Source organism: Letharia columbiana (assembly GCF_014066305.1).
Source record: "Letharia columbiana isolate WasteWater2 chromosome Unknown Sc0000009_s0, whole genome shotgun sequence".
Taxonomy (NCBI): Eukaryota; Fungi; Ascomycota; class Lecanoromycetes; order Lecanorales; family Parmeliaceae; genus Letharia; species Letharia columbiana.
The window spans coordinates 583,809-607,800 of NW_023501045.1; the positions used below are offsets into that span (position 1 = coordinate 583,809).

Consider the following 23,992-nt stretch of genomic DNA (forward strand, 5'->3'; position numbering starts at 1 on the left):
CTTAGCGACAGTGGAGGCTGTGCTACAGCTTGATATTCCTTCGTGCATATTGATAGCCGCTAATTGCCTTGTCACCATCATGGGAACTTGGAGGTATTGTAGTATATTGATATGAGACAGCGTATTACTACTGTGTGAGTGAGAGAATAAACGTTGCCCCGTTCCAAGCTTTGAGATCCTCATTGGCCCTTACACTAAAAGTTGGCTCACAACCAAAGCTTTCGCCTATACTACAACAGTACAACATTGTTCTAAGGTACCTACCTATACATTTCCAAGACTTAGAATAACATAAATAGACGCGGCACTCCTGCGGGTTATATTGGTTTCTGGTACATAATCTCATTTCTGAAAAACAGCATCATACATATTGTCGAAATGAATAATCATTGCCGTGCAGCACCGGCGACAACTTCCTTGATGGACAGGGTATGTACTCTTGCTTTTCCCTAAATGCTACCCGGCAGTATTCACAGTACTCCAGGTTGTTCCTCAAAACCATCCTCCCTAAACCACCCTCCCTAAAACCATCCTCCCTAAACCACCCTCCCTAAAAGATCGCACGATAGGTTCGTTGCAAGTAGAAGACCCATGGAATCGTGACTCGTGAATGCATCATTTTTGCAACATGCATAAGATGAGGCAAACAATGGCTGTAAGCCGGCAATCGGCAAAGGAAAGAAGTGCTATTTTTGTGACAATTCTGTACATGAATGGTAAATTGTGACGGACGGGCGTTGGCCGTTATCTTCGACTCAGTGCTTTTCGATGCTGTAGTATGTACAGGTTCCTTGGGCTATCGTAGCGACAGGATAAATCATGCTCGTAACGCCATGATGTCGTGTGTATGTATTCGAGATTCCTGGCAATGGATGTGTATTTACGTCGAAGGGTTGATCGAGGCTTCTTCTCTTTCTTTGATATGTGCGGCTTGTACGCGCAGCGACTGGGACATCTCTCGGGTGACTGTCGATGTTAGCAATGCTTGGTATACTGAGCAAGCAATCGACTTACCAGGCCAAACGGCAGCTTTCTCAAACATGCGAGCATGGACCAGCAGAATCTTGCTGCCATACCCGCAGTCCTCCATCTTCAGCATGTCTGCTGCTATTGGCCGGCTGTCTGCCAGCTTCGTCTCTGCGCTGGTAAGGACTTCGTTGATCTTCTCTAAAATCCTCAGATCTTTATCCCCCATTAACATGATGCCTGGAACCTCGGTAAAGTCTATGTCATCTCTGCCGAGTATGCCCAAATAACGACCTACTCGCTCTTGGACCGTTGAGACCCACTCAGCAAGGACTTGGGCGCAGTCGAAAGCGCACAACGCTGATTGTAGGGGAAGCTCTCTGGAACTGAAGTCTGCGAAGGTGACACCGAGATTATTGGCCATGATCAAAGCGTTGACCGCCAACTCTGCTGCAAGAAACAGCTGCTTTTCCCTCGTGGTGCATTCTCCAGATCGACCATTGGGCGGATTCTCTGATGCTGTAACGTCTACATAGGCGAAGCCCTCAAGCTTGATATGAGAGGATGTCATACTGGGAGAGCTACTTGTGGTACTGGAGACAGCATCTGATTCGCCGCTGGGGGTGCTGGAGCGAGGCGAGTGACCGGCGTGTTGGACAAATTCATTGCCACAACCTAATTCATCCGCCATAGTATCAAAGTCACGTCTGAAGAAAGCCTCCTTCGAACGTCCGAGGTTCACGTACAACCGAACGTATGCAAGGTCCAACAACGGTATGCAGTCAGCTGAGAGCGAGCTTGCACCGAAGGGATTGGGCCTTTCAATACTGTGCTCCGGGTTGCACGACCACGCTGCTTGCCATGCTTTCAGAGCAGGCTTGATACGATCATGCATTGCTTGAGTCTCCACTGGTGTCCACTGTCGTCCCATGTGCCTCTGCCGCGTCTCCCAAATATAGTTGTGGAGAGCGTTGATCAGGATGAGGCAGCCGAAAGTGCTTGGTCGGATGTCGCTCTCTGGAAGATCTTCGAATTTCATGTTGGGCGGGTCACATGCCTGTCGCACGCCGTGACGCCCCTGCTGCGAACGCTGGCTTGCTGTCAACAAAGAGCTAAGTGCAGAAGCAAAGGACAGTGATCTCTGATCTGACGTAGCACCCCCGAGCGAGTGCCAGGTTTCGGCAGAGTCGGCAGCCCAAAGACCTTCATCACAAGGTAAATCGAGCCCAATCTCCGAGTTCATCAAAGCTGGAGCATGGTTGTAAGCAGAGACTAGCAGGCTTGATAAGATGAAGACAGCGTATAGTGTTCGCTTGCACTCTTCGCCCAGCTTCCAGTAGTGCCATTCATTTTGAGCATCGAGAATGCTGTAAGATCCAGCACCATTCCACTCGTCACCACCCATCTGTGCGTCTTCTTGCTTGATGTGTGGTTTAGTCCCATGTGCAGAGCGAAACCCCGGCACCGGTTTTGTAAGCTCAGCTGCTCGAGCTAGACTGACAAGGGCGGCACAATGCGTACTTGCGATGCCTGCAGCAGTCTTATCTCCACAGTTGTGACCATAAATGACATTAAGCAGCATAGCCTGTACGAGCCATAATGGGGTGTTTTGAGCATAGCTCTCATTTGAACCATGGTTTCCATTGAGGGCTGCCGACATATCTGCCTTGCGCCGCTCCTCCAGATACAAATGTATCATCTTCTTGGCCATCTCAAAGAGCTCTTTCGAAGCGCTCAGATCGTATTCGTACAGAGCCCCAATAGCGGCCATAGCAAGAATAAGGGAGCCCCCTCCTCCTGCAATGCTTGATTGACCGCAAGCGAAGTATTCACTGGAAGCTCGAAGGCTGCTGGTAAATGCTGGAGAGTCGAAAGATAAAGACGGGATATGCAAGAACGGTAGATGAGGGTGAAAGTACTGAATGTAGGCAGCTACATAACGTTGGAGATCGTAAGTGCTCGGAAGCGGAACGCTGCTTATGCTTCTAGACCCGGAAGAAAATACAGGAGACAGAGGTGAGGATACCTGCGGATGAGAAGTCTTCCGTTGCCTGAACATGGATGGCTGCGAGAGACTTGTTAGAAGAGCTTGCCGAGTTGCGTCAGTAATGGAGTCCGTAGAAACAGAGGTCACAGAGCTTTGTCGATTGCTGCTGCTAATAGATGCTGCGGAATTGCTGGGAGTATCCGAACTATTATTCATGGACGGATGAAAATAATGGTGGCTCAATCCAGGTAGTAAGGATATTGGGGTCTGGGAACTCAAAGGTGGGGGAGAGGAGAAATACTGATCGCCATTCCCCATGTTTGTGTTCAGAGATTTCGGAGACAATTGGCTTGGGGGACACAGATCAGGAAACGGCTGCGCCGATAGGTCCATAGAAAAGGCCGGTGGAAAGGCCGCTTGAGACATTGAAGCGTTCGGCCATGCTCCCGACGCGCTCATCGAATTGTTTGATCCATCAAGCATGACCTCATTCATACCATCAGGGCTGCCGGTGCTAATTGCGGATGGTGAGGATCCATCTATAGCCTGCTCGTTGTATTCCTGGAATGACATCTGATGGTCAAAATTGTTCATCCAGGTAAAGTGTCCATCATTGTCCATCACGGGTTGAGCTGAGTGGACACCTGAAAACCCTTGATGATACGGTGAATGCACCATGTCGAAAGCAAGATTTTGCGGAGAGTTGGAAAAGTGTAGCTGTGCTGGATTCACAGTCGTTCCGGGTCCATACAAGATACTGTCCATATCAATGTCACCACCAAACCCTCCGAATGGTGGAGCGGTACGTAAGCTTGCACCAATGTCGATACCCTGGTGCTTTGTCTCGAGCTTTGGTAGCACATGGGAATTGCCATGATGTCCAGTCACTGATGACATCCCTCGCAGGGGGTAGGTGCCAACACCTGGGAGTCCATGCGAAAATCCATTTATCCCGCCATGGTGACCAAGGCCAAGGCCGATGGCTTCATGCCTGGAGGCGGACGAATTTGCGGCCGCAAGCAGTCCCAGAGTCGGGCCGTCTACATGGCTTATGGTATTCGCTCTTGGGCGCATGGCGCTAGCTCCTGTGGTTCCAGAAGCATTGTTCGCCATTGAGTTTTTACGAACCCTTGTAGAGCCTCCCGGAGCTGCGCTACTAGTACTCTCTCGCCTTGCGCCTCTTTGCCTTGATGGCGGCAAGGCCGTCAAGTGCAGCTTCTGCTGATGCCTTAAAAGTAGGTCCCGCCTAGCAAAGCATCTGGTGCACTCCGGACAAGCGAAAGGTTTCTCTTTCGTGTGAGAACGTTCATGCCGCTTCAAATGCTCGAGACGTGCAAAGGACCGGGTACAAGTAGCACAAACATGAGGTCTGGGCTTATCCGTCTTCGGAGGGGGAAAGTTGGGGTTTGCATTCTGGCCGCTGTTCAAGGACTTCGCATGCGGGCGAGCTAGGACCTAATCAGTACCGAAGCTGCTATCTTTCATTGGGAACAACAGTGTAGATATGGAGTGCGGTGGTCAGGACATACCAATGCCTTGTCCGCTGGCATGACTGCTGCTATCGGCACTTGTGACCCCACCAGAAACGTCAATGCTGGTCGAAGGCGCGATTGTATTCGATTCAAGGGCTGCTGACATATCCGAGAGCGATTTCATGACAGATCAAAATGCCGCCAGGAATGACTGGACTGACTCCTTCTCCAGAAATAGAAGTCTATGCTCGTCTTTTACGAGTCCACCGTCCGCAAAGACCTAATCTTTCGGCTCGTTGGGAGAAAGAATATAACAACAATGGCTGTAGAGCCAAATTCTCAATATGTGGCACCGATTGAACGCGGAATGGGATGAAATGGGCAATGACGAGATTGCAACGGGCACTAGCGTTGAGTCTGCGATTAGCATACGAATCATGTAGAGGCAATGGAGAGTAGACGTCGAGTCTGTTCGCCTACCCTATCACTGAAGACCCAGGCGGATAAACGGTATCGTGCAGATGCAGCCAGCCGTCATCCAAATTGCAACTTCGCAATGAAGAAAGCAAGCTGCTCCTGGCCGCTGGGAAAGATTTGGAGTATTGTATGTACGTGCGATTGGCGGTGGTGTGGTATGTAGAGTGTTGAACGTCGTAGACTCCAGCCTACTTTGAAGCGCTCAGCTTGCCGAACGGTGTTTCAGGTCTGTGGAGTGCAAGTGATGGTCTGGGGGGCGAAGTCGGACGCCGACCGAACCGTACTGGGAAGATTTGCTGGTAGTATAATCTGAAATCGTTTCTTTTCTTCCACAGGCCGTGGGGGCGCGTGTGTTTGAGGGCGCCGAGGCTGTTTGTTTTGGATGGCGGTTTGGATGGCGGTTGGGATGGCGGCGACCAAGCGGTTGTCCAAAATGTCAAGAATCATGAAGCATGCTTAGTGTTGCGAGAGCATGTGAAGGTGTATTATTGTACTGCGATCAATCAATTGGATCTTCCGAGGAAGTGTGAAGACAGAGAAGTGTTGAAAGAATAGCTACGGACGGCAATCCGACGTCACGAAGGCGGTTCTTTACCGCAGGCAGCTGATTGGCGAGAAGGAGGCAAAGGCCGATGCTGGACGTAGCCTGGTGTTGATCGACCGTCATGCGCAAGTGGCAGAGACTGGCTCTGGCCACCAATATTTTAGTGAGTTGGGATGTTCAACTTCTGGCGTTGTACATGTGTGCGATCAATGGTTCCTGAGTTTAGGTACAGACAGACAGGAACTGAGGGAAATCAGGCAAAAGGAAGGGTATACCGATACCCCAAGATCCGGGGGATGCATAGAAGCTCTGTGAGCCCTGTGAAGCCAAAAAAAGAGTGGAACCGCGTTGCAAGCGAGCCTTTAGATCAGACCCTCGCACCGAAAACACTTTATCAGTTATGCAAGAGTACTTTCATCAGAGCATGGGTGAAGCATGGGTGAGGCATGGGTGATCCCATCTTCACACAAATAAGAGGCTTACGAGCATTATTCTGTGCATGCGGACTAGACCGCGAAGGCACAAGGATCAGCTCGTGATCTGAGCTGGCCAAGGAACCAGGATTGAACGGCCGTCTTGGTGGCGAGCTAAAATAAAAATAGTGAAGAAGTTCAGGCGAAAAAGCAGCGGCAAAGGGCTGTTCTTTCCCATCCGATCATTCAAAAAAAAGACGGGAAATGCACCGACATATCTCGGGAAGAGAGTTCGCGGCATATGGCATTTTCAATTCGATCAGCACATTCAATTTTTAAGCCCATTCTTTACTATTATTATTCTTCACTACCGTAGGTATTATTTATTTATTACTCTTCACCCACTGCAAATCTTATGGAAGCCGTATGTACTTCCCACTCCTTTCCATTTCATTTGTATTCTCATAGGAAAAAGGAGAGAAGCAAGTCATCTCGTGACCATCCCTGACTAACGTGGCGGCCCCGTGGAGAGAATAGGTAATACTATTACCAACCATCACGTTCAAGCGTAACGCTGGGTCTGGCACCTCGTGGCGAACCAAACGACGCAAACGGTTTTCAGGTCCGGGAGTGTCACTACTGCTTGCTGCTGCTGCTTTCTGCTTCTCCCTCTCAGACAACTCTAGCCCGATATGATCAAAATCCGGGGTCTAGCGGCGTCTTTGCTTGGAGGACCATTTCATGTCTTGCATGCCGTACCCGCCTACTAGCAAAAAAAGCTTTGGCACCTGGCCGTGTACTAGGTACCACCATCCATGTACTAGGTACCACCATCAATGTACTAGGTACCACTATCCTTGTATCTTCTGTACTAGGTACTAGATTTGCGCCTAGAGGCTACAGAGCAACTCGCAATTCACAACCCCCTACCGGAAGGTGGAAACGAGCCGACACGCTGAAATTGGACCATACAGATGGCTTGTTGTTCTTGGCGCTGTGCTGATCGTGAATGGCCGAATGACGAGCTAAAGAGATGTTCAAGAATGAATGGTGGAAATTTAGTAACGGGACCAGCTCCGTTGGAAAATCATCTGGGCCCGGTGGAAGATCCTTCGGCCTCGAGGCTCAGCATGCCCGTCGCTCAAAGAGAATGGCAACCCCCTGCCCAGTCAACATTCGAAGTCAAGATGTGTGATCAGCTTACGTGAGTTCAAGAAAGACACCACATGACTATGAAACAAGTTCTTATGGTTCGCTACCTTTTTCTCCTAGCTCATATTTTCATTTTCCACACCCGCTGACCACCCAAAAGTTAATCGGACATCGTCCGAAGCTACCAATGTTGGACAGAACCCTTGAAGTATCCAGTCTCCAGTCTCCAGTCTCCAGCTCCAGCCACTGCTCTAGAACTCGGCCGAATGACATTCTCTACGAAATGACATTGTCGGAAGGCGAGCCCAAATACAATGTTCTGACGAGGCAGACACTCCGAAGATCCCACAGCCTACCTTCACAATGACCCTCGGTCAAAGATGGCTTGGGCCGGGTTCCCGGGCTTCCAAATCCTCGGGCTTTAACGCAGCTGCGAGATCTAACGGGCGAGCAGCAGCGGCGACCAAGTCGATATAACAATATCCAGGACAGCGCATCCGCAAGGACAGGATACGCCGGCACGAACCAATGGAGAGTCGTTGCCATCTTCCCACGCCTTTATGAACGGAAGGTCAAAGCGGAATTTATGCATCTCCTGGAGCGGGATACAGAGACCAGAATGGCAAAAGGGAGACGCTCTCTAGCCCAGCAGCCCAATGCTCAAATCGTTGATGCAGCACACGGCCCTACTACGGCTTCTAGAAGTCTCCAAAGGATTGTGTGGTCCTTTCGACCCACTCATTTTCCGTGTGCGAGAAGCACGTTGACCGAAGCAGCGACGAGTCTTCTGCAAGGTGATGTAGGATGCTGCATATGCATTGCGTTGGCTTCGAACTTGCGTTGTCCTCACATCCCACTTCGCGCGAGAAAGGTGGGCTGTTAAGCGCCGGCCTTAAAAAGATTGATCGTATCGGAAAGGAAGGCAAAGCGAGCCAATGGGGGAAATTGAGAGACTGGAACAAATTCAAAGCCAAAAGCTGCCATATCCCAATATCAGAAGAAACTTATGACCAATAGGAGACATGTGCTCAGCGACGATTATCAGCCAGTACTTGGAAAAACGAAGTCCACTGTGGCCAACACGAGTCGAACAGAGTAGGTAACATTCAGCGCGGAAGAAAGCATAGTGCAATTCCTAATGAGTCTGTTTTGTACCTTTCCGCCAATTGAACCTTTCCGCTCGTCATCTGTCGACTAGCTAATCCTGTCGACAGGGTTGGGCAGAGTTCTCTTCTCTCATCAAGTTAGATGTGGTCCATACTCGATTTATGGTCATGGACTGATGGGAACGGCAAAACATAGTCAAACCTCTGGCGCTCCTAAAGCAACCACAGACTTAAAACTGAATGTCGAATAGACACAGACCGTAGGGAAAATATTGCCCCGTTTCTTTTCTCGCCAGCAGTATCTCAAAAGTACTCTGGCCGCGAATCCCAGAGAAACCCGTCAGTCGAGGTGACAGCGTGTTCTGAAAGGTTCCACAGTCCGCAAACCGCACCCATGTATGAGTATGTAGAACATGTTGGCTTTCAACGCTCATTGAACTTCCGATCTACGTGAAATTCTTTCGCCTTCAACTCAGAGCATTAATCAAGCTATCCACCAAGACCCCACCAGCCCCAACCCCCCCCCAAATCCAGGCATGCAACCAGAACCCCCCCACCCACAGACCGAAGGAGTCTGCCGCACATAGATAGCATCAGTCATCTCCGCCGTCACCATCCCTTCCATCACCCCGACCAGCTCGTCCTCCTCCTCCGCGAACAGCTGTCCCTCCATCCGCGCGAACATCCGCACCACCTCCGCCGCCTGGAAAACCTGCTCGAGATGGAGGAATCGGGGCCCCGTGTCCGACAACTATGTTTGCGTCGGTGCTTCTTCCTCCCACTCTAAAGTCCGCGCCTCGGAGGCCTGGGTGCGGCGGGCCTCTGGAGGGAGTCATGCATCCGGGGTGTCAGCGGAGAGAGGTTCGTGAAGCGGGTGCAACATCGCCCGAGTCTGTCTTTCATACTGCTCAGTTCAGGCATCGGGTTCCTGATCATGCTCACCACCCTGTGTCTCCCCTCCGCTCCGCTCCCCTCTCCTTCTTCATGCCCGGCCTCCTCCGCTACCGGTCCGCTTTGACGGTTCCCTCGTCCACGGGTCTAGAGGTCTCGGTCCTCGTCGAACATTTCTTCATCCATACCGTGCTGGGTCAAGGTGTCCTTGTTGTTCATGATGGTGGAGACGAGCTCTGAGTTCTTCAGGAAGCTCATGCTCCGAATCTAGTCTTCTCATGTAAGCGTTGATGACAGTGTGCGGCGGCCCAGGTGGCATGCCTCTCCATGGCCCTTCTCTTCCATCACCACATCCCCTGTGCATTGGTCGATGAAAACGTTCATGGGACTGTCTGGTACGTATCCTCGTAACCCAAGAAGTCCTAAGAACTCACTTGCTTTACGTCCTTTGGGTCTGATGTGACCGTTAGCGTTTCCTATCTGCACCACCCGAGCAAGTCGTCAACGAACATTGTATGGTATGATACCTGATACTCGCTCTGAGCGGTCTGTTCTTCAATCATCGTGACCATAGCTCCTGCTGCCATGTTCATCGCCTCCGACTTGGCAAAGATATGAGACTCTGGCTCATAGAGCGTTTCGAACCGGTGTCGTAGGTGGGTCTTTGAGGCTTTCTTGACGCATGCTGAGCGGTAATCGAAGCTTGAACAACGCATGCACTTGTAGCAGAGTCCGAAAGTGGCATTTAACTGTCAACAATGCATCCTTGTGGACTGCAACCAGGGACATACCTTATCACAACCACCACACGTTGCGTTGTAAGTCATGTCGCATTTTTCGTCTTCTTCATCTATCTCATGTGCTTTGCCTTTTTCGTCTTCGCAATCCTCCCGATGATGTTCATTTGCTTCACCTTCTTCGTCTTCCCCCTCTCTGCTTTCTTCCTTTGCGTTGCCTTCTTCACTGTCTGTATCCGCTCTGCGGCCAGGCATTCTGCGTCGGTGAACTGTGGACGGATAGCGAAGGGCGGATGGTAGAAGTTTGGTGGATGATGAAATGTGAAGGCTTGAACGTTACACGGCAGATGACGCAAGGTTGCTAGTTGAGAGATAGAGCACGAAGGTAGGACGCTGGAGCATGGAGAAGCCTAGGATTTGGCGGCATCCATGGTGACACAAAGGCCGGCAAGGGTTTTGAAGGTCCGAGAGTCCAGGTGCCGAGGGGCGGACTTGCTTCGATTGGTCCAGCAGGCCAGGGAGATGGCACGGGGGAAGATTCCTTCCATTAGCCAGGAATAGCGAGAAGATAGGTGATACCTCAAAGGAGAGTACATGAATAAGGACTGCTTGGTGCTATTGATAAATAGATAACCTGTTGGGAGCATGCCGTGATCTTATTCCAGCATGGAAACAGCGCTCATCGGCACACCAACACTACCACCTGATCCCGTCTCTGCTTGTTCATGTCCTCTCCTGACGCGGGCTGCGGTGGCGAAGGGGCTGCTATTGGCAGAGGAACGTGCGTGCTCATCGCTAGACTACTCTATACCTCCTTTTCGAACCACCATATCCAGTCAGACGCTTTCTCCACGAGCATCCTCTCCGCCATCTTCCCCCACAAGAGTATTCTCCCCATCCGTATCCCCTACAAGAGTATTCTCCCCATCAGTCCTCTCCGCCAGCATCCTCTGCATGAGTATCCTCCCCACCAGCATCCTCTCCACCAACATCCTCCCCATGATTATCCTGTCCACCAGCATCCGGTTCACCAGCATTCCCCACCAGCATCTTCCCCACCATCATCCTGTCCACCAGCATCCTGTGCACCAGCATCCTCCCCACGATTATCCTGTCCGCCAGCATTTTGTCCACCAGCATCTTGTCCATCAGCCTCTTCTCCACCAGCATCCCTTCCACCAGCCTCCTGTGCACCAGCATCTTCTCCACCAGAACTTCACCAGCATCCTCTCCACCAACATCCTCTGCACCAGCATCCTCTCCACCAGCAACCTCTGCACCAGCAACCTCTGCACCAGCAACCTTCACCTCTGCACCAGCATCCTCTGCACCAGCAACCTCTGCACCAGCATCCTCTGCACCAGCATCCTCCCCACCAGCATCCTCCCCACCAGCATCCTCCCCACCAGCATCCCCTCCACCAGCATCCTCCCCACCAGCATCCTCTCCACCAGCATCCCCTCCACCAACATCCCCTCCACCAGCATCCTCCCCACCAGCATCCCCTCCACGCCCATCCTCTCCACCATCACCCCCACCACCATCACCACCCCTCCGCACACTCCCCGCCCCTCCACCGTCACCACGCCCACCGCTTCCAGCGCGACCGGAACCCCGAGGTTTATCCTTCGCACCCTTACCGGCACCTCCTCCTCCCCCCTCCCTCCCTCCACCACGTCCACCGTCTTTCTGCGGAAGTCTCTTCACATCGTACCCACGGCTGCTCCGAACGATTACCTTCCGGCCACCTTCGCCCTTCTCGCCTACCTTCGGCTTCGGCTTCGGCTTCAACTTCTCGCCTTCCTTATTCTTCTCGCGTGCGCCGCCGCCCGCCTTGTCGGCCTTGTCCGGTCGTTTCTTCCCGGCGATGTAACGCAGGGGGTTTTCGAAACGGCCCAGACCGCCGGGGGTGGAGGGCATGTCCGCGGGGTCTCGAAGGGTGCGGAAGGCCGTGGAGTCGAGGGGATTCGAGATCGGATGTGCGGTGGCGAGGAAGGGTTGAACGGGGATGCGGAACGACGCTGTTTGCGGAGTAGATACAGAACCGGCTGTATCTGCTGAGTGTGGAAGGAGGACGGGCTGCGGGAGGGAAGATGCTGATGTAGGGATAGCGAAGGTTCTGGCTTCAGCGACGAGGACTGGGTGGCTGGGATAGAAGAGCTGGGTTGAAACTGGCAGGCTTGGAGCTTGTGGGTACGGATGACTTGAAGATGGGAGATACTGAAGAAGCAATCGCTCGCTGGGGAGAACGCATCCTTTTATAGGTGTGAAAACTTCCGGGCGAATACATACTGCCTTGTGAGATTGTGAGACGCTAAGATTCAGCTATGAAGCAGCGCCCTCCTGCCCCGTGGGAGACGGAGCTTCAGGAATGAAACCAGGCGAGCTCTGGGGTCGAATGGCAGCGAATCGAAAGGATCCGAAACGGCGTCCATTCTTCACGTGGCAGTGTCGCCGCCTTGTCTGGAGCAGACAGGGGAGGGGAAGTGGAGAAGTCTCGGTCGACGGTAGAATAGGTATTGGATGTGTAGGTACGAGGCAGTAGACAAGGCGCTGGTGGCGAATGCAAGTATGCAACCACTACGGATAGTGGGGACCACATATGAAGGGACAGGATTGCCCGTGGAGAAGTCGCTGCCTCAAGTGTGGAGACGAATGACAAAATGGACTGGAGGAGTCAGCCAGAATAGCTGGGTGACAAGAGAGTGGTGTGGCCCATGTCAAGGCAGGTCCCCGTTTCAAGGGTGAATGTTTTAGCGACCCTGAATTCGGTTTGAGATCCGGGAAGCATGCCCAAAGCTTTTCAGGGGGGGGGTTGTTTAGTCTCATCATCATCATCCATGGGCTTTGAGAATTCTGCGGAGGGTATTGCTGTTTCAAAGAACTTGCGTTGCAAACAAGACTGTACTCTCTATGCTGAAACTGTTAAAGTTCCTTGTCAAGCGAAGAAAGGGCCAGGCTGCCGGAACAGAGATAGCGAAGGGACACGTAAGAAATGGGAAATTAAATTAGAATAGACCATCACTGTAGTAGTCATAGCTCAAGATGCCATTAAACGCAACTGGTTTGGTGAGCATCTCTTTGGATTGTTATCATTGTAGCACTTTGCTACCTGAAGCCTCTTGGCCGTATTTTCAGCATCAAACAACCTACACGCTGATCGTCTTGAAGACGCTGCAATCCAAACATTATCAACATATGCCGTTATATTTCAAAACAATGGCAAGGTGTTAGGGGCGACTCACCCAAACCCTCCACCTCCAGTCCCCATCACACATCCTGATATTTGGGGGTGCCAGTGGCACTCTTTCACCATTTCCATGTAATGTACAAACAGTAGCTGCGGTGGCACGTCCTTCACATCTGCTGTATTTTGACTCTCCTCGTCATCCAACTCCACCGCCAAATCCCACAACGTTAGCGTATTATCACCTGCCGCGACAGCCACAATGCTGTCGTCAGTCGGATGCCACTCAATACTCGTGATCTGCTCTTTGTGAAAATTGAAGGAAGCGACTGGCTTTGGTGTTGGCGCTGCCCCATCGGGAGATGCGGGTTTCCATTGCCGTAGATCCCAGCAAGACCAAACGCCATCATCCGCGCCGGTAGCGAGAAGGAAGGCGTTTCTTTGAGACCATGAGATTACATTCACATCGGTATCGCTGATTTTGACGCTTAATTGGGGTTTTCGAGACTTGGAGCGGGTGTCCCAGACTTTGACCGTGCCGTCGCTGCTGGCGGAAGCAAAGACGTTGCGTTCTGTAGGAGACCATTGAATGTCTTCTACACTGCCAGTGTGACCGGTGAACGGTCTGTTGTCTGTTGTCCACTTGCCTCCTTCGCAAGTCGTCAGGAAGATCTTGCCGTCGTTATCGCCCGTGAGGAGTTTGCCCTGTGGAGAAAGCGGAGACCAATCTAGTGCGTAACCTTCTGTTCTGTGCATGCACAGCGTTGACACGGGTTTCGATTGCTGCTGAGTTATAATCGTGCCTGGATTGTCGAAGGAGGAGAGGTGGGGTGTGATGTTGTGGATTAGGACTTCGGCGTTCTCTGTCATCGTTGCTGTGAAGGTTGTAGGAGGCTTCGAGGTATCGGTCTGGGGGACTGTGTGGGCTCGTATTCGATTCGTAGTTGAGAAGACAGGTATTGACTTTGTCTCAAGTATAGGCTCGGCGTTCTCGTCGTCGTCTTCGTCGTCGTCCTCATCCGAGTCGCCTTCGTTATCTCTGTCCATCCGACTCAGCCCACTGAGCTTCATGACCAGCAATTCATTGTCCTTCGCTTTTCTACTCTCGGCCTGCGTTCCTGCCACCGCGTACATTGTCGCTGGATAGGTTTTGCGATTGTCGCCCAGAGAGTCCTTGATGATATCGAACGATAGGCATGGCCATGTGGTGCTGAGGGTATGGAGCATCTCATATGCAGAAGAGTCCGGTGAAAGCGTTTCGCCTTTTCCCAACTGATTACGGCCAGGTATGAAAGTCTGCTGGTCCACGTCCATAGCATCTGCACGAAGTCAGGACAACCGGATTGCACTAAAGGGCAGACAATCGCACAATGCTTCTGGCGAGTACCACGTACCCCTTCTCTCTTCAGCTTCTCTTTCTTCGTCCGGCCGCCCGTCTACTCCTGCTTCAAAGATGTCTTCCTCGCTCTCGTACTCGTCTTCAAACTCATCCTCAAAATCCATCTCTTCGCCATCTTCTACCTTCAAAGGTCGCTCACCGCCCTTCAGTGCGTCTGCTTCAGTCCCAAGTTCTTCTGCTGGTCTCTTAGCCATCTTGAGGTTGAGGTTGGGGAGTAATTGGAAAGAAATGTTTCAGCAAAGAAGAATTGTCTGGTGGCTTGACTTAATAATTAGCGCTCATGGAAGAAAGATTTTAAGTTTTCGGATACTGGGACCAGGCTTCAACGGCGAGGCTAAACCGGGTTGGGTTTGTTTAATATTCTAATCTGGATGCTGTGCATCTTCAACTTTCTTCAATCCAGAAGAGAAACACTCAACATTATATGTGCATTGGTCTGTACAGCTCAGAGGCACAAGTTATAGGTACCACACCGTAGTCAACTCGCGTTGGCCAGTCGCTTCTTTCGCGTTAATTGAGTTCCCCGCGCTTAAATATCGGAGCTCTCAGCCTGGAAGCCACCCTGACTCCTCTCACTCCAGAGACACAAGAGTATTACACACAGAGTACACAATCAAATATCAACCATCAACCATCAACCTCAAGACCTTGACTACCGTGTGAGTCCAACCGGACCTGCAGCTCTCTGCTCGTCAAATTCCAAATATAAACACTGCATGACCTCGCCCATGGATCCCCAATATCAGCAAGATCCAATGGCATCCAGCTTCAAAGGCAATGACGATGAACCCATGGGTGGTGTCGACGACAACATGAGCACCACGCCCACAGGTGGCTATAATAACGGCTATCAAGAGGGCCCACGACGCCAGTCCATACAATCAGAGAACTACCCGCCTGCCAATGGCTCCTTCTCTCCCTCTACAGAATCAGACCCCAACACTCGCTACCCCTCATCAAGCGCGGGATACCAACAACAAGCGCCTCAGCCATATTCAAGACCTTCGTCGGGATTGTCCGGGTCAGGGGATAGGTACGGAGGCTACTCGCAGAACCACCAAGATCAGAACCAGAGACCCTCGTCACACCAGGATGCACCAAGAGGTCAGGGTCAGGGTCAAAGTCAGGGTCAGGGTCAAGGTCAGGGTCAGGCGAGTGTCGTGATCAAAGTGGGCATGGTGGGAGATGCTCAAATAGGAAAGACAAGCCTGATGGTTAAATACGTCGAAGGCAGTTGGGATGAGGACTATATACAGACTCTAGGTAAGACCTTGATGTTTAAAGCACGACACAAGTATGAGAACGAGGCTGACTATCGAAGGTGTCAATTTCATGGAGAAGACCATCTCAATTCGCAACACGGAGATCACCTTCTCGATCTGGGATCTTGGAGGCCAGCGCGAATTTGTCAACATGCTCCCTCTAGTCTGCAACGATGCCGTTGCCATACTCTTCATGTTCGACCTGACCCGAAAGAGCACTCTCAATTCTATCAAGGAGTGGTACCGCCAAGGTCGAGGTTTCAACAAGACAGCCATTCCTTTCTTGGTCGGCACAAAGTATGACCACTTCGTCAATTTCCCCAGAGAGGAGCAGGAAGAGATATCTACCCAAGTGAGCTAAATTGGACCTGAATCATTGCCACCCACTGATGATCAACGTTCGCAGGCTCGACGCTTCGCAAAGGCAATGCGAGCAAGTCTGATCTTCAGTAGCACCAGCCACAGCATCAACGTGCAAAAAGTATAGACCCTCCCATCGGCCAACTATTTGTAAGCTCACATATCTATCAGATCTTCAAGATCGTCCTCTCAAAAGCCTTCGACCTCAAATGCACCATCCCTGAGATCGAAAACACCGGCGAACCTCTTCTGATCTATCAGCACGTGGCGGCTTAGCTGCTTTAACAAAACAACGCAAGAAGGTGGGACGAGGCATGGCTAATGGCTGAGATTCCATTTCTTAAATTCGCATGATTCAGCACGGAGCTACGGAGGAAATGGTGATGTCCAAAAAAGGAAGGAACGGCTTTACGATCTGCGTTGGCAGGCCACCAACCATCTTGTACTCTATGAGCTAGGAGCCCACATAAAGATTCGAGACTTTGAAAGGCACTGGAAAATCCGATTGTTTATGTTGGTCAATGACCCATTGCTCATTCACAATGCAAGGGTAAAGAGCTCTTCAAAGGTTACAGAAACCTGCTCTCATGTCCTTCAGCCCAGAACCATGACTGATCACGTACTGCTCGTCTTATTGTATTCTTGCTTACGCTCATCCACGTCTGAGATGAGGCTAGGAGTTTAATCCTTCCAAATCCGTTCGTAATCAGTCGGCTGTATCATGTTTGAATCAAAAAAGTAAGACCCTTACCATTGAGATTGCGGAAGCGGTGCTCATCAATGCGGCATTATGACACGAGTTCATGGCTTATTACCCAAACTGTCACCACTGTGGTCCTAATCGCGCATTTCTCATGTCTTTTCATAGCGGCGGCAGGTTATCTCTGCAAATGGGACACTGCAACCTATACCGCATCCACCCCTCCAAACAGCCACTGTGGAATACGTGCCTGCACGGCGTAACCATATAAGCTCTCCGCGCGAAAAGAGTCGTTGACAAAGCCGCAGAAGCACTGCCCTGGCTCTCTCCGTCACTTGAACCAGCTTTACGTACGATCGGGACGCTAATGTTCTCGGTGCAAATGGCGCAATCGAAATTTTTTGTGTTGGGTCTGAGGCTGCCGCTGCCTATCCTGGGCTGTGATGATGGGTCAGTGAGATGTGTGGGGGAAGAGGACGCGTCTTGAGTAAAGCCAATAGGCATAGTTGAGCCGGATTCTTCATCGCTTTCTCCCCGAAGAATAGGGTGGTACTCATATGCGGGCGGCGCCCAGCCTTTTGGAACGAAGAAGCGTGGTCCGAGGATTTCCTGGCTACCTAGTGCCCAGATCTGCAGCCATGCCCAAGCGATGAAGAAGTATGCCGTATTCCTATCATTGCCGAAGAACAAGACATTTCCAGGTACGGTGTAAAGGTACACAATGGGAGCAAGGCGGAGGATGCTTTGTCCGATGACGAATTCCCAGCGTAAAGCGCGACGACAGTTACGGGTGATATTGCGGTTGATTTGGGGCAGCCAGAAGGAGAGGTAGATGAAGCACATGGTGTTAGTGTAAAAGGAACGGAGTGGAACGGGCCAGGTCGTGGCGTGCAGGGAGAGGAAGACTAGGCCGAGAAGGAGGAAATAGAATTTTGAGTAGAGAGCGGACATCTCGCGGCGGGCAGTATTGAGGGTAGTGGTTTGACCTGCTGGTTGAGTTGCGGTATTGTCTGGATTGTCGATGGCTTCGGCATCAACGTCTTGGTCTGATGGGATAACGATCGGTGTAGCTCCTGTGTCTACTGTGCGACGGGCTGTGACGGGCAGGGGAAGGGTGTCCGCTCCAGCGGCGGTGACGTTGCCAGCAGGTGCTGGAATAGTGTTTGCTGGAGGTACGAGTGCTGTGTTATCCGCTCCAGTCTCATTCCACGGTCTTTGCCTTTCCCTGTCTCGCTCTTGTCTTTCTGGCGCTTGGATTGTCCAGATGTCCATCAAAAATTTCATGCCAAAGAAGCTCACACCCAAGAAAGACAAGAAAGCTGTAGAAATCAAAGGTAAGAACGCCGCATCAATCATCATGCTAACAAACATAAACCCCATGCATGCAAAGCCATCACCCAAAGCCATCATTGCAATCGTATAAAAGCTGACTCGGCTTTTGGTCGATGGCGTTGAGGCATCCTTCATCTGTCTGATCGAAAGGAATACTTGCGCACAGGTCACAGCAGCAAAGGCGATGATACAGCGCCTGGCGGTTCGCATGTATGACTCAAGCTTCTGGCCATTCAAATGCAACCCCTCCTGAGGCGCGAAGTCTGGAGGGCCTTGTGACTCGAGTACGAAGCCGCAATCAGGAGAGAAGATCAAAGCAGACATTCTGATAGTCGGCGCGGAAGGCATTGAAGAGCCGGTGGGGAACCGCAGTTCCTTCTCCAATTTCCCGAAGTCGATGTTGGTATCTTCATTTGGGTGCTGTTGCAGGTACACAATGAATTCGCAATGAGGAACCGGAAAAAGAGCGTCTGAAGGGTTGTGCGGTGAGGACGTCCATGGATTCGGGACAGAGCTCAACTCTGCCTCTTGGGTGTCGATTGATGCCATGAGAGTTTGATTGAGGACCCTTTGAGCGAGAGAAAAGGCACGTTCGGACAACGTGAAATGCGGTAAAGCAAAGATGCCAGCAAACCTAGGTCGTCAGACAACTTCGCATAATCGGGGACTGTAGCAGAGAGCTTACTTTTCTGACGTTGTAGAAAGGATGATGCCTCCTTGCAGTGGATAATGTATACCGAATAGACTCATTTCCCAGCCATCGCCACTCGAGGACTCGTCTTTAATCGTCATCGTCGCTTTGACGTCTCTAACCAGGCCATCGTCTTCCAGCCCAAGCTTGAAATTGTCGTCATTGCCTTCATGAATGTGGAATCGGAGGTCTCCACTTCGTCCGGTGATGTTGCGGTTGTAATTCTGGGATACATAGCCAATCCGAGGAGTCAATGCAGTGAGATTCAGTGATGGAGATTCCAAACTTTCTCCTATCTTGGAACGAGTCCAGTGTCCACGAACAATGCCCGTGACGTTCTGGTAAAGTGGAGCAGGATCATAGAAAGGTTTCATTGTAGACAATATTCTACCCACTGTGTTCTGTTTGTCGCCATCATTTGCCAACTTCCCCGAAGGCAAAGACGCGTTTTGGAAAATCGAAGTGAATTCAAAGGCGTTACATATGTTTTGTAGCTGTTCTTTTGCTCTCTCTTGCACATCCAGTAGCAAGTGCCATGCGTAACCATCATTCCGCCTCAGTCCTGTAACGTTCAACCAGCGATTCTTCTTGGTATCGAGGCCACCATAGCTTGACGTATTGAGAAAGTCCAAAGCCTGCCGTTCTTCGAGGATCGAGTGCTCTATATCACGTTGCTGCGAAAGAGACGGAGCCTGGGAGTCCGGTGAGAGGAACAGGAAGAGCAGCAGGAAAACAACAAGTGCGAACCTAGGTGTTTCCATCGAGCAAAACATCAACCTGCTGGCCGCCGCCAGATGGTGTCGCCACATTGGCTCTTGGGATTTGTTAACTTCATCTCTGCGGTCACGGTCTCCACAAAGCTATTACTTCCTCGAGTCGAGCCTTCTTAAGTTGCGCAGGATGTCCGAGGCGGCGAGGCGTCCCTTCTAAGGAAAGTGCAGAGGCCAACCTGCCGAAGATTTGCCGATCGCCAAGACTCATCATTCTGCTCCGGAGAAGTACGAAAACCATTCTGCAACATCTAGACATACTTCGAGCCATTATAAGCAGATGCTCCCGTGACCTTGAGATCCAGCATGCAGTCATCATCGTCCCGGGCGCTCGTGCGTCTGTCAACAAGAGCCTTTGGGGCAGCCTCGAAGTGGCCTCCTCTATCGCGAAGGCGATTTGCTACAGTTGTTGATCAAGCACCGAAAGTGAGTACAGGAAATGCTCTCTATGAAAGCCTCGCTAACGAAGCATAGGATCCTACAGAGTTCGACCAGATCAGCACCCTGCCAAATGGTGTCCGCGTAGCCACCGAAGCTCTTCCAGGGCCTTTCTCAGGTGTCGGCGTATATGTCGATGCCGGATCACGTTATGAGAATGAAGAACTACAAGGCGTCAGCCACATCATAGACCGGTTGGCTTTTAAATCTACCGGCTCAAGGACATCAGACGAAATGCTCGAGTCTCTAGAAAGCCTTGGCGGAAACATACAGTGCGCATCTTCGAGAGAATCGCTCATGTATCAGTCCGCTAGCTTCAACTCCGCTGTGCCTACAACCTTGGGTCTCCTCGCCGAGACTATACGAGACCCCCTGATCACAGATCTCGAAGTCCAGCAGCAACTCGAGACCGCTGAGTACGAGATCAGGGAGATATGGTCGAAGCCAGAGCTCATCTTGCCCGAGCTGGTCAACATGGCTGCGTATAAAGATAATACCCTAGGAAACCCACTGCTCTGCCCGCAAGAACGCCTAGCATTCATCAACAGAACTGTAGTACAGAAGTATCGTAACACTTTCTTCCACCCGGAGAGGATGGTGGTAGCATTTGCAGGCGTCGGGCATGACGAAGCCCTGAGACTGACGGAACAATACTTCGGCGATATGCAGAGACAGCAGAGTCCAAGTCTCTCCCAGTCTGGCCCCGACGTCTCGATGTCAGACATGTCTTCCCAACGCTCTTCCTCATCTAACTCCTTATCGTCGTCGTTATCATCAGCATACTCATCGCCCTCATCCACACCGCCTTCCCCACCTCAATCGTCCTCAAGATTGCTCTCGCACATACCCTTTCTCAAAAGCCTGTCAACTTCTGCTCCAGCTCAAGCATCCGTCTTGGATGGATATCCGTCGCAAATTCACCAAATCAATCTCGATACACCTTCCCATTACACTGGGGGCTTCCTCTCCCTTCCTACTCTTCCCCCACCTGCGAACCCAGCTCTACCCGATCTCACCTACCTCCATTTAGCCTTCGAGGCTCTTCCTATCTCATCTGAGGATATCTACGCGCTCGCAACCTTACAGACTCTACTTGGCGGTGGAGGCTCATTCAGCGCCGGTGGCCCTGGAAAGGGCATGTACTCACGACTCTACACGAACGTGCTCAATCAACACGGCTGGGTCGAATCGTGTGTCGCTTTCAACAATTCATATACTGACTCCGGGCTTTTTGGCATCAGCGCTAGCTGTTCCCCCCAGCGCGCGTGGCAGATGCTGGAAGTCATGTGCCGCGAGTTACAGAATCTGACCTTGGAAAGCGGATTCTCGTCTCTGCAAGTGGCAGAAGTGAATCGTGCGAAGAACCAGCTAAGAAGTTCGTTGCTCATGAATCTAGAAAGCCGGATGGTGGAGTTGGAGGATCTCGGAAGGCAGGTTCAGGTCCATGGGCACAAGGTTGGTGTTAAAGAGATGTGTGCGAAAATCAATGCCTTGACAGTCAAAGACTTGAGGAGAGTTGCACAGCAAGTTTTTGGAGGCCGTGTAACAAATGCAGGACAAGGCAGTGGAGCACCAACGGTTGTCTTGCAGGAGGGCTCGACAGCTAATGGCAAGGTGGACTTTGGGTGGGAGAGAATTCAAGAGAAGATCTCGAAGTGGAAGCTGGGGAGGAGATAGCCGTAATTTTGTAAGATATGTAGATTGTTATCATAAAATCATTCAGCTCCCGACAAAGTCTTTCGTTTGAGATTTGGTGATTCTTTGAGGCCTTCTTGATGCCTTGCTTCTCACATGATGAAGAGTGCTTAAGATGTTTTCATACCTTTCGTTCTCATGTCCAGAGCCTCTCCGACACCTATCAGTTGACGCACTAACACCATTTGCCAGTAGATTGACAGGATAGACTTGATGTCCCTTCCCGACCTTGACTTGAAAACCCAGAGTAAGCAATAGGATCTCTTCCTCAAACTCTAGCTGGCCTACCTGTTGTGCTAATCTGCTCTCATCTTTGTTCCTAGGCCAACCTGTACAGCCATCTTTGACAAGACGCGATGATGGAACTCTGTAAACCTCTAATCGAAGATGGTGGATGTGATACAATTTATGGTGTGCCAAATACTCACCGCCGATCACAGAAGTCTCCGATACTATCTCCTCCCACACCATGCTCTCTCGCTTAGCTCCTAGACTAGACTATTTGCTATCTCTCTGTCTGGCTGTAGCCCATATTATCGAGGCTACTCGGACGACAGTCGTGTACGGGTCAACAGTTTTCTTCTTGATAGAACGATTTGACATGTTGATCAGCTATCTAAGTAGAATCACATCCAGCTGGGGTTTAATCAAACTGAGTTCCGACCAATCTCTCTTATGGAATAGGACGTGGCGAATTACTACAACAGGGGAAACACTTACTCAACACGATGGAGCAATGGATATATAGCAATACTACCATATTCTGGAGGCCATGGAGTTAAACCATTTGATCCTTAACACCCATGGAGAAATGATAAGTTCACAGCCAGCAGTCACAGTGCTTACTGCTGGGGCCATGTTCCTCCCTCATTGTTCAAATTATACGCTGCATTCCAAATCTACGTATCATTCCAGAACACCTGAGGAATAGGGAAGCCTTAGCTGGTTAGGCACTTCTCGGAGCGATTGTTTTCCGGGTTGGTATCACAGCCTGGATCAGTGAAAGCGAGGTTGCACGAGAAGCAATCGAACGCTCTTTTTCAAAGTACGGACGGGCATTCTACAACATTGCTTAGCCAAAGACGACGGGCGAATTCGGCTCGATAAGCGAGGAGAGACTCTACGAACGGTGGTTAAATCTCTAGCCAGAAGTATTGAGGTCGTGCCGTTTAGGAGACGGAAAGAGATATCATCGTTTTCTTGGAATATTCAACGACTAATGAGAATGTCATGTCTGCTTGGCTCGCAAGGTGAAACTTGCTCCGAGCTCTTGCTTTTGTTGTAGATCGCCTGACCTAAAAACCTGTTTGAGACATAGAAGCTGCACCGACTGAACAAAATCGCCGAAGCGATTCCGTATATTGAGAGGCCGCTGGTTGGTAATCGACATATTTCAGGGCAATGCCATCATTGGAAGCCATAGGATAAAAATGTCAAGCTCCTTCAAATGCTCGTTTGAAATTGTTGAGATATTTATGAGAAAATCAGGGAACGAACATCTACTCGACAGAACGACCACGGATGCGCACTGTCCCTTCCTGTTGCCATCCACCTCGGTGCCAACCTGAGGTCCCTAGAGTCGGAGGGAACTCTCGAGCTTCGTTTACGAAGCTGGTGAGAACACCATATACAACGTTTACAGACTCACATGGAACTTTCCCCTCCTTATTGTGCCTTGCAAGGCCGTCCAACCCAGAAGTTGTTCAGCCGGTCTCTGCCGCAAGGACAACATCTAAACACGATCTGGGCTTGTTACCCGTCAAGGCATGTCAATGAATAAAGACTGGAAAGAATTGACCATGTCTTGTATTACCGCTGTGTATGAAGTTATTGTCTCCTTAGTTTGTCTTCATCCGCGTGTTTGATCCTCTGAGCACTTTGATCGTCAGGTTAGCCTTGCCATGGCTCAATCTGTCTCTATCAAGCGGCTTTAGCTACCACTACCCCCACCAGCCCCTCCCAAGGTTCCGGTACGAGTAGCGATCGAGTAGCTACTAAGCAGCAAGCTAAAATCAGCAAAGTAAGAGTCCCACTAGGTAGGATGATTGTCTACACAATCTATACTGTCGACGGCGATTTGAGCGAACGAACTCGGCACGGCGTTGCAGTATCTGTTGAGCTACAGATAGCCTTGGTGCAGCGGTAGAAAGCTGTTCCAGAACGAGGCCTCCGCCGTATAGATTCTGGTTGCCAGGATTGTATGACGGATCAACCCCAATACTGTCCCATATCGTCAGAGTCCAAAGGGCGGAATTCCCAATTTACGATAGTTGTCACTGAGCCGCCCTGATGGAAGGCCTCACCACACTCACGAAAGTCAGCCCAGAATTCGATAACTGGGTTGGTCGCGTATGTCGTCAAACTGGCAACCCCCTTAGTCACAAAGTCGCATTTGTTTCGCCAACTCTGTCTA

At 50.9% G+C, this 23,992-nt stretch overlaps 8 protein-coding genes across 8 annotated transcripts; 3 read left to right on the forward strand and 5 right to left on the reverse strand.

The window, feature by feature from the left end:
- Nucleotides 1–880: 880 nt before the first annotated feature.
- Nucleotides 881–4,609, reverse strand: HO173_003644 (uncharacterized protein; the record flags this gene model as incomplete). Its single annotated transcript, XM_037305569.1, has 3 exons — nucleotides 881–966; nucleotides 1,015–4,401; nucleotides 4,483–4,609. The coding sequence occupies 3 exons, from the start codon at nucleotides 4,607–4,609 to the stop codon at nucleotides 881–883; spliced, it is 3,600 nt and encodes a 1,199-aa protein (XP_037167671.1).
- A 4,261-nt stretch (nucleotides 4,610–8,870) lies between these two features.
- Nucleotides 8,871–9,248, forward strand: HO173_003645 (uncharacterized protein; the record flags this gene model as incomplete). Its single annotated transcript, XM_037305570.1, has 1 exon — nucleotides 8,871–9,248. The coding sequence occupies one exon, from the start codon at nucleotides 8,871–8,873 to the stop codon at nucleotides 9,246–9,248; it is 378 nt and encodes a 125-aa protein (XP_037167672.1).
- Nucleotides 9,249–9,284: 36 nt separating this feature from the next.
- HO173_003646 (uncharacterized protein) lies at nucleotides 9,285–10,000 on the reverse strand (the record flags this gene model as incomplete). The annotated part of the gene is made up of 3 exons (XM_037305571.1): nucleotides 9,285–9,462; nucleotides 9,519–9,727; nucleotides 9,800–10,000. 3 exons carry the CDS (start codon nucleotides 9,998–10,000, stop codon nucleotides 9,285–9,287), a joined length of 588 nt encoding a protein of 195 aa, XP_037167673.1.
- A 672-nt stretch (nucleotides 10,001–10,672) lies between these two features.
- On the reverse strand, nucleotides 10,673–14,246 carry HO173_003647 (uncharacterized protein; the record flags this gene model as incomplete). The annotated part of the gene is made up of 3 exons (XM_037305572.1): nucleotides 10,673–11,891; nucleotides 12,899–12,919; nucleotides 12,991–14,246. The coding sequence occupies 3 exons, from the start codon at nucleotides 14,244–14,246 to the stop codon at nucleotides 10,673–10,675; spliced, it is 2,496 nt and encodes an 831-aa protein (XP_037167674.1).
- A 15-nt stretch (nucleotides 14,247–14,261) lies between these two features.
- HO173_003648 (uncharacterized protein) lies at nucleotides 14,262–14,525 on the reverse strand (the record flags this gene model as incomplete). Its single annotated transcript, XM_037305573.1, has 1 exon — nucleotides 14,262–14,525. One exon carries the CDS (start codon nucleotides 14,523–14,525, stop codon nucleotides 14,262–14,264), a length of 264 nt encoding a protein of 87 aa, XP_037167675.1.
- A 522-nt stretch (nucleotides 14,526–15,047) lies between these two features.
- On the forward strand, nucleotides 15,048–16,229 carry HO173_003649 (uncharacterized protein; the record flags this gene model as incomplete). Its single annotated transcript, XM_037305574.1, has 4 exons — nucleotides 15,048–15,594; nucleotides 15,653–15,945; nucleotides 16,000–16,074; nucleotides 16,125–16,229. 4 exons carry the CDS (start codon nucleotides 15,048–15,050, stop codon nucleotides 16,227–16,229), a joined length of 1,020 nt encoding a protein of 339 aa, XP_037167676.1.
- Nucleotides 16,230–16,815: 586 nt separating this feature from the next.
- On the reverse strand, nucleotides 16,816–19,437 carry HO173_003650 (uncharacterized protein; the record flags this gene model as incomplete). The annotated part of the gene is made up of 2 exons (XM_037305575.1): nucleotides 16,816–18,619; nucleotides 18,671–19,437. The coding sequence occupies 2 exons, from the start codon at nucleotides 19,435–19,437 to the stop codon at nucleotides 16,816–16,818; spliced, it is 2,571 nt and encodes an 856-aa protein (XP_037167677.1).
- A 315-nt stretch (nucleotides 19,438–19,752) lies between these two features.
- Nucleotides 19,753–21,561, forward strand: HO173_003651 (uncharacterized protein; the record flags this gene model as incomplete). The annotated part of the gene is made up of 2 exons (XM_037305576.1): nucleotides 19,753–19,872; nucleotides 19,921–21,561. 2 exons carry the CDS (start codon nucleotides 19,753–19,755, stop codon nucleotides 21,559–21,561), a joined length of 1,761 nt encoding a protein of 586 aa, XP_037167678.1.
- Between the last annotated feature and the right edge of the window lie 2,431 nt (nucleotides 21,562–23,992).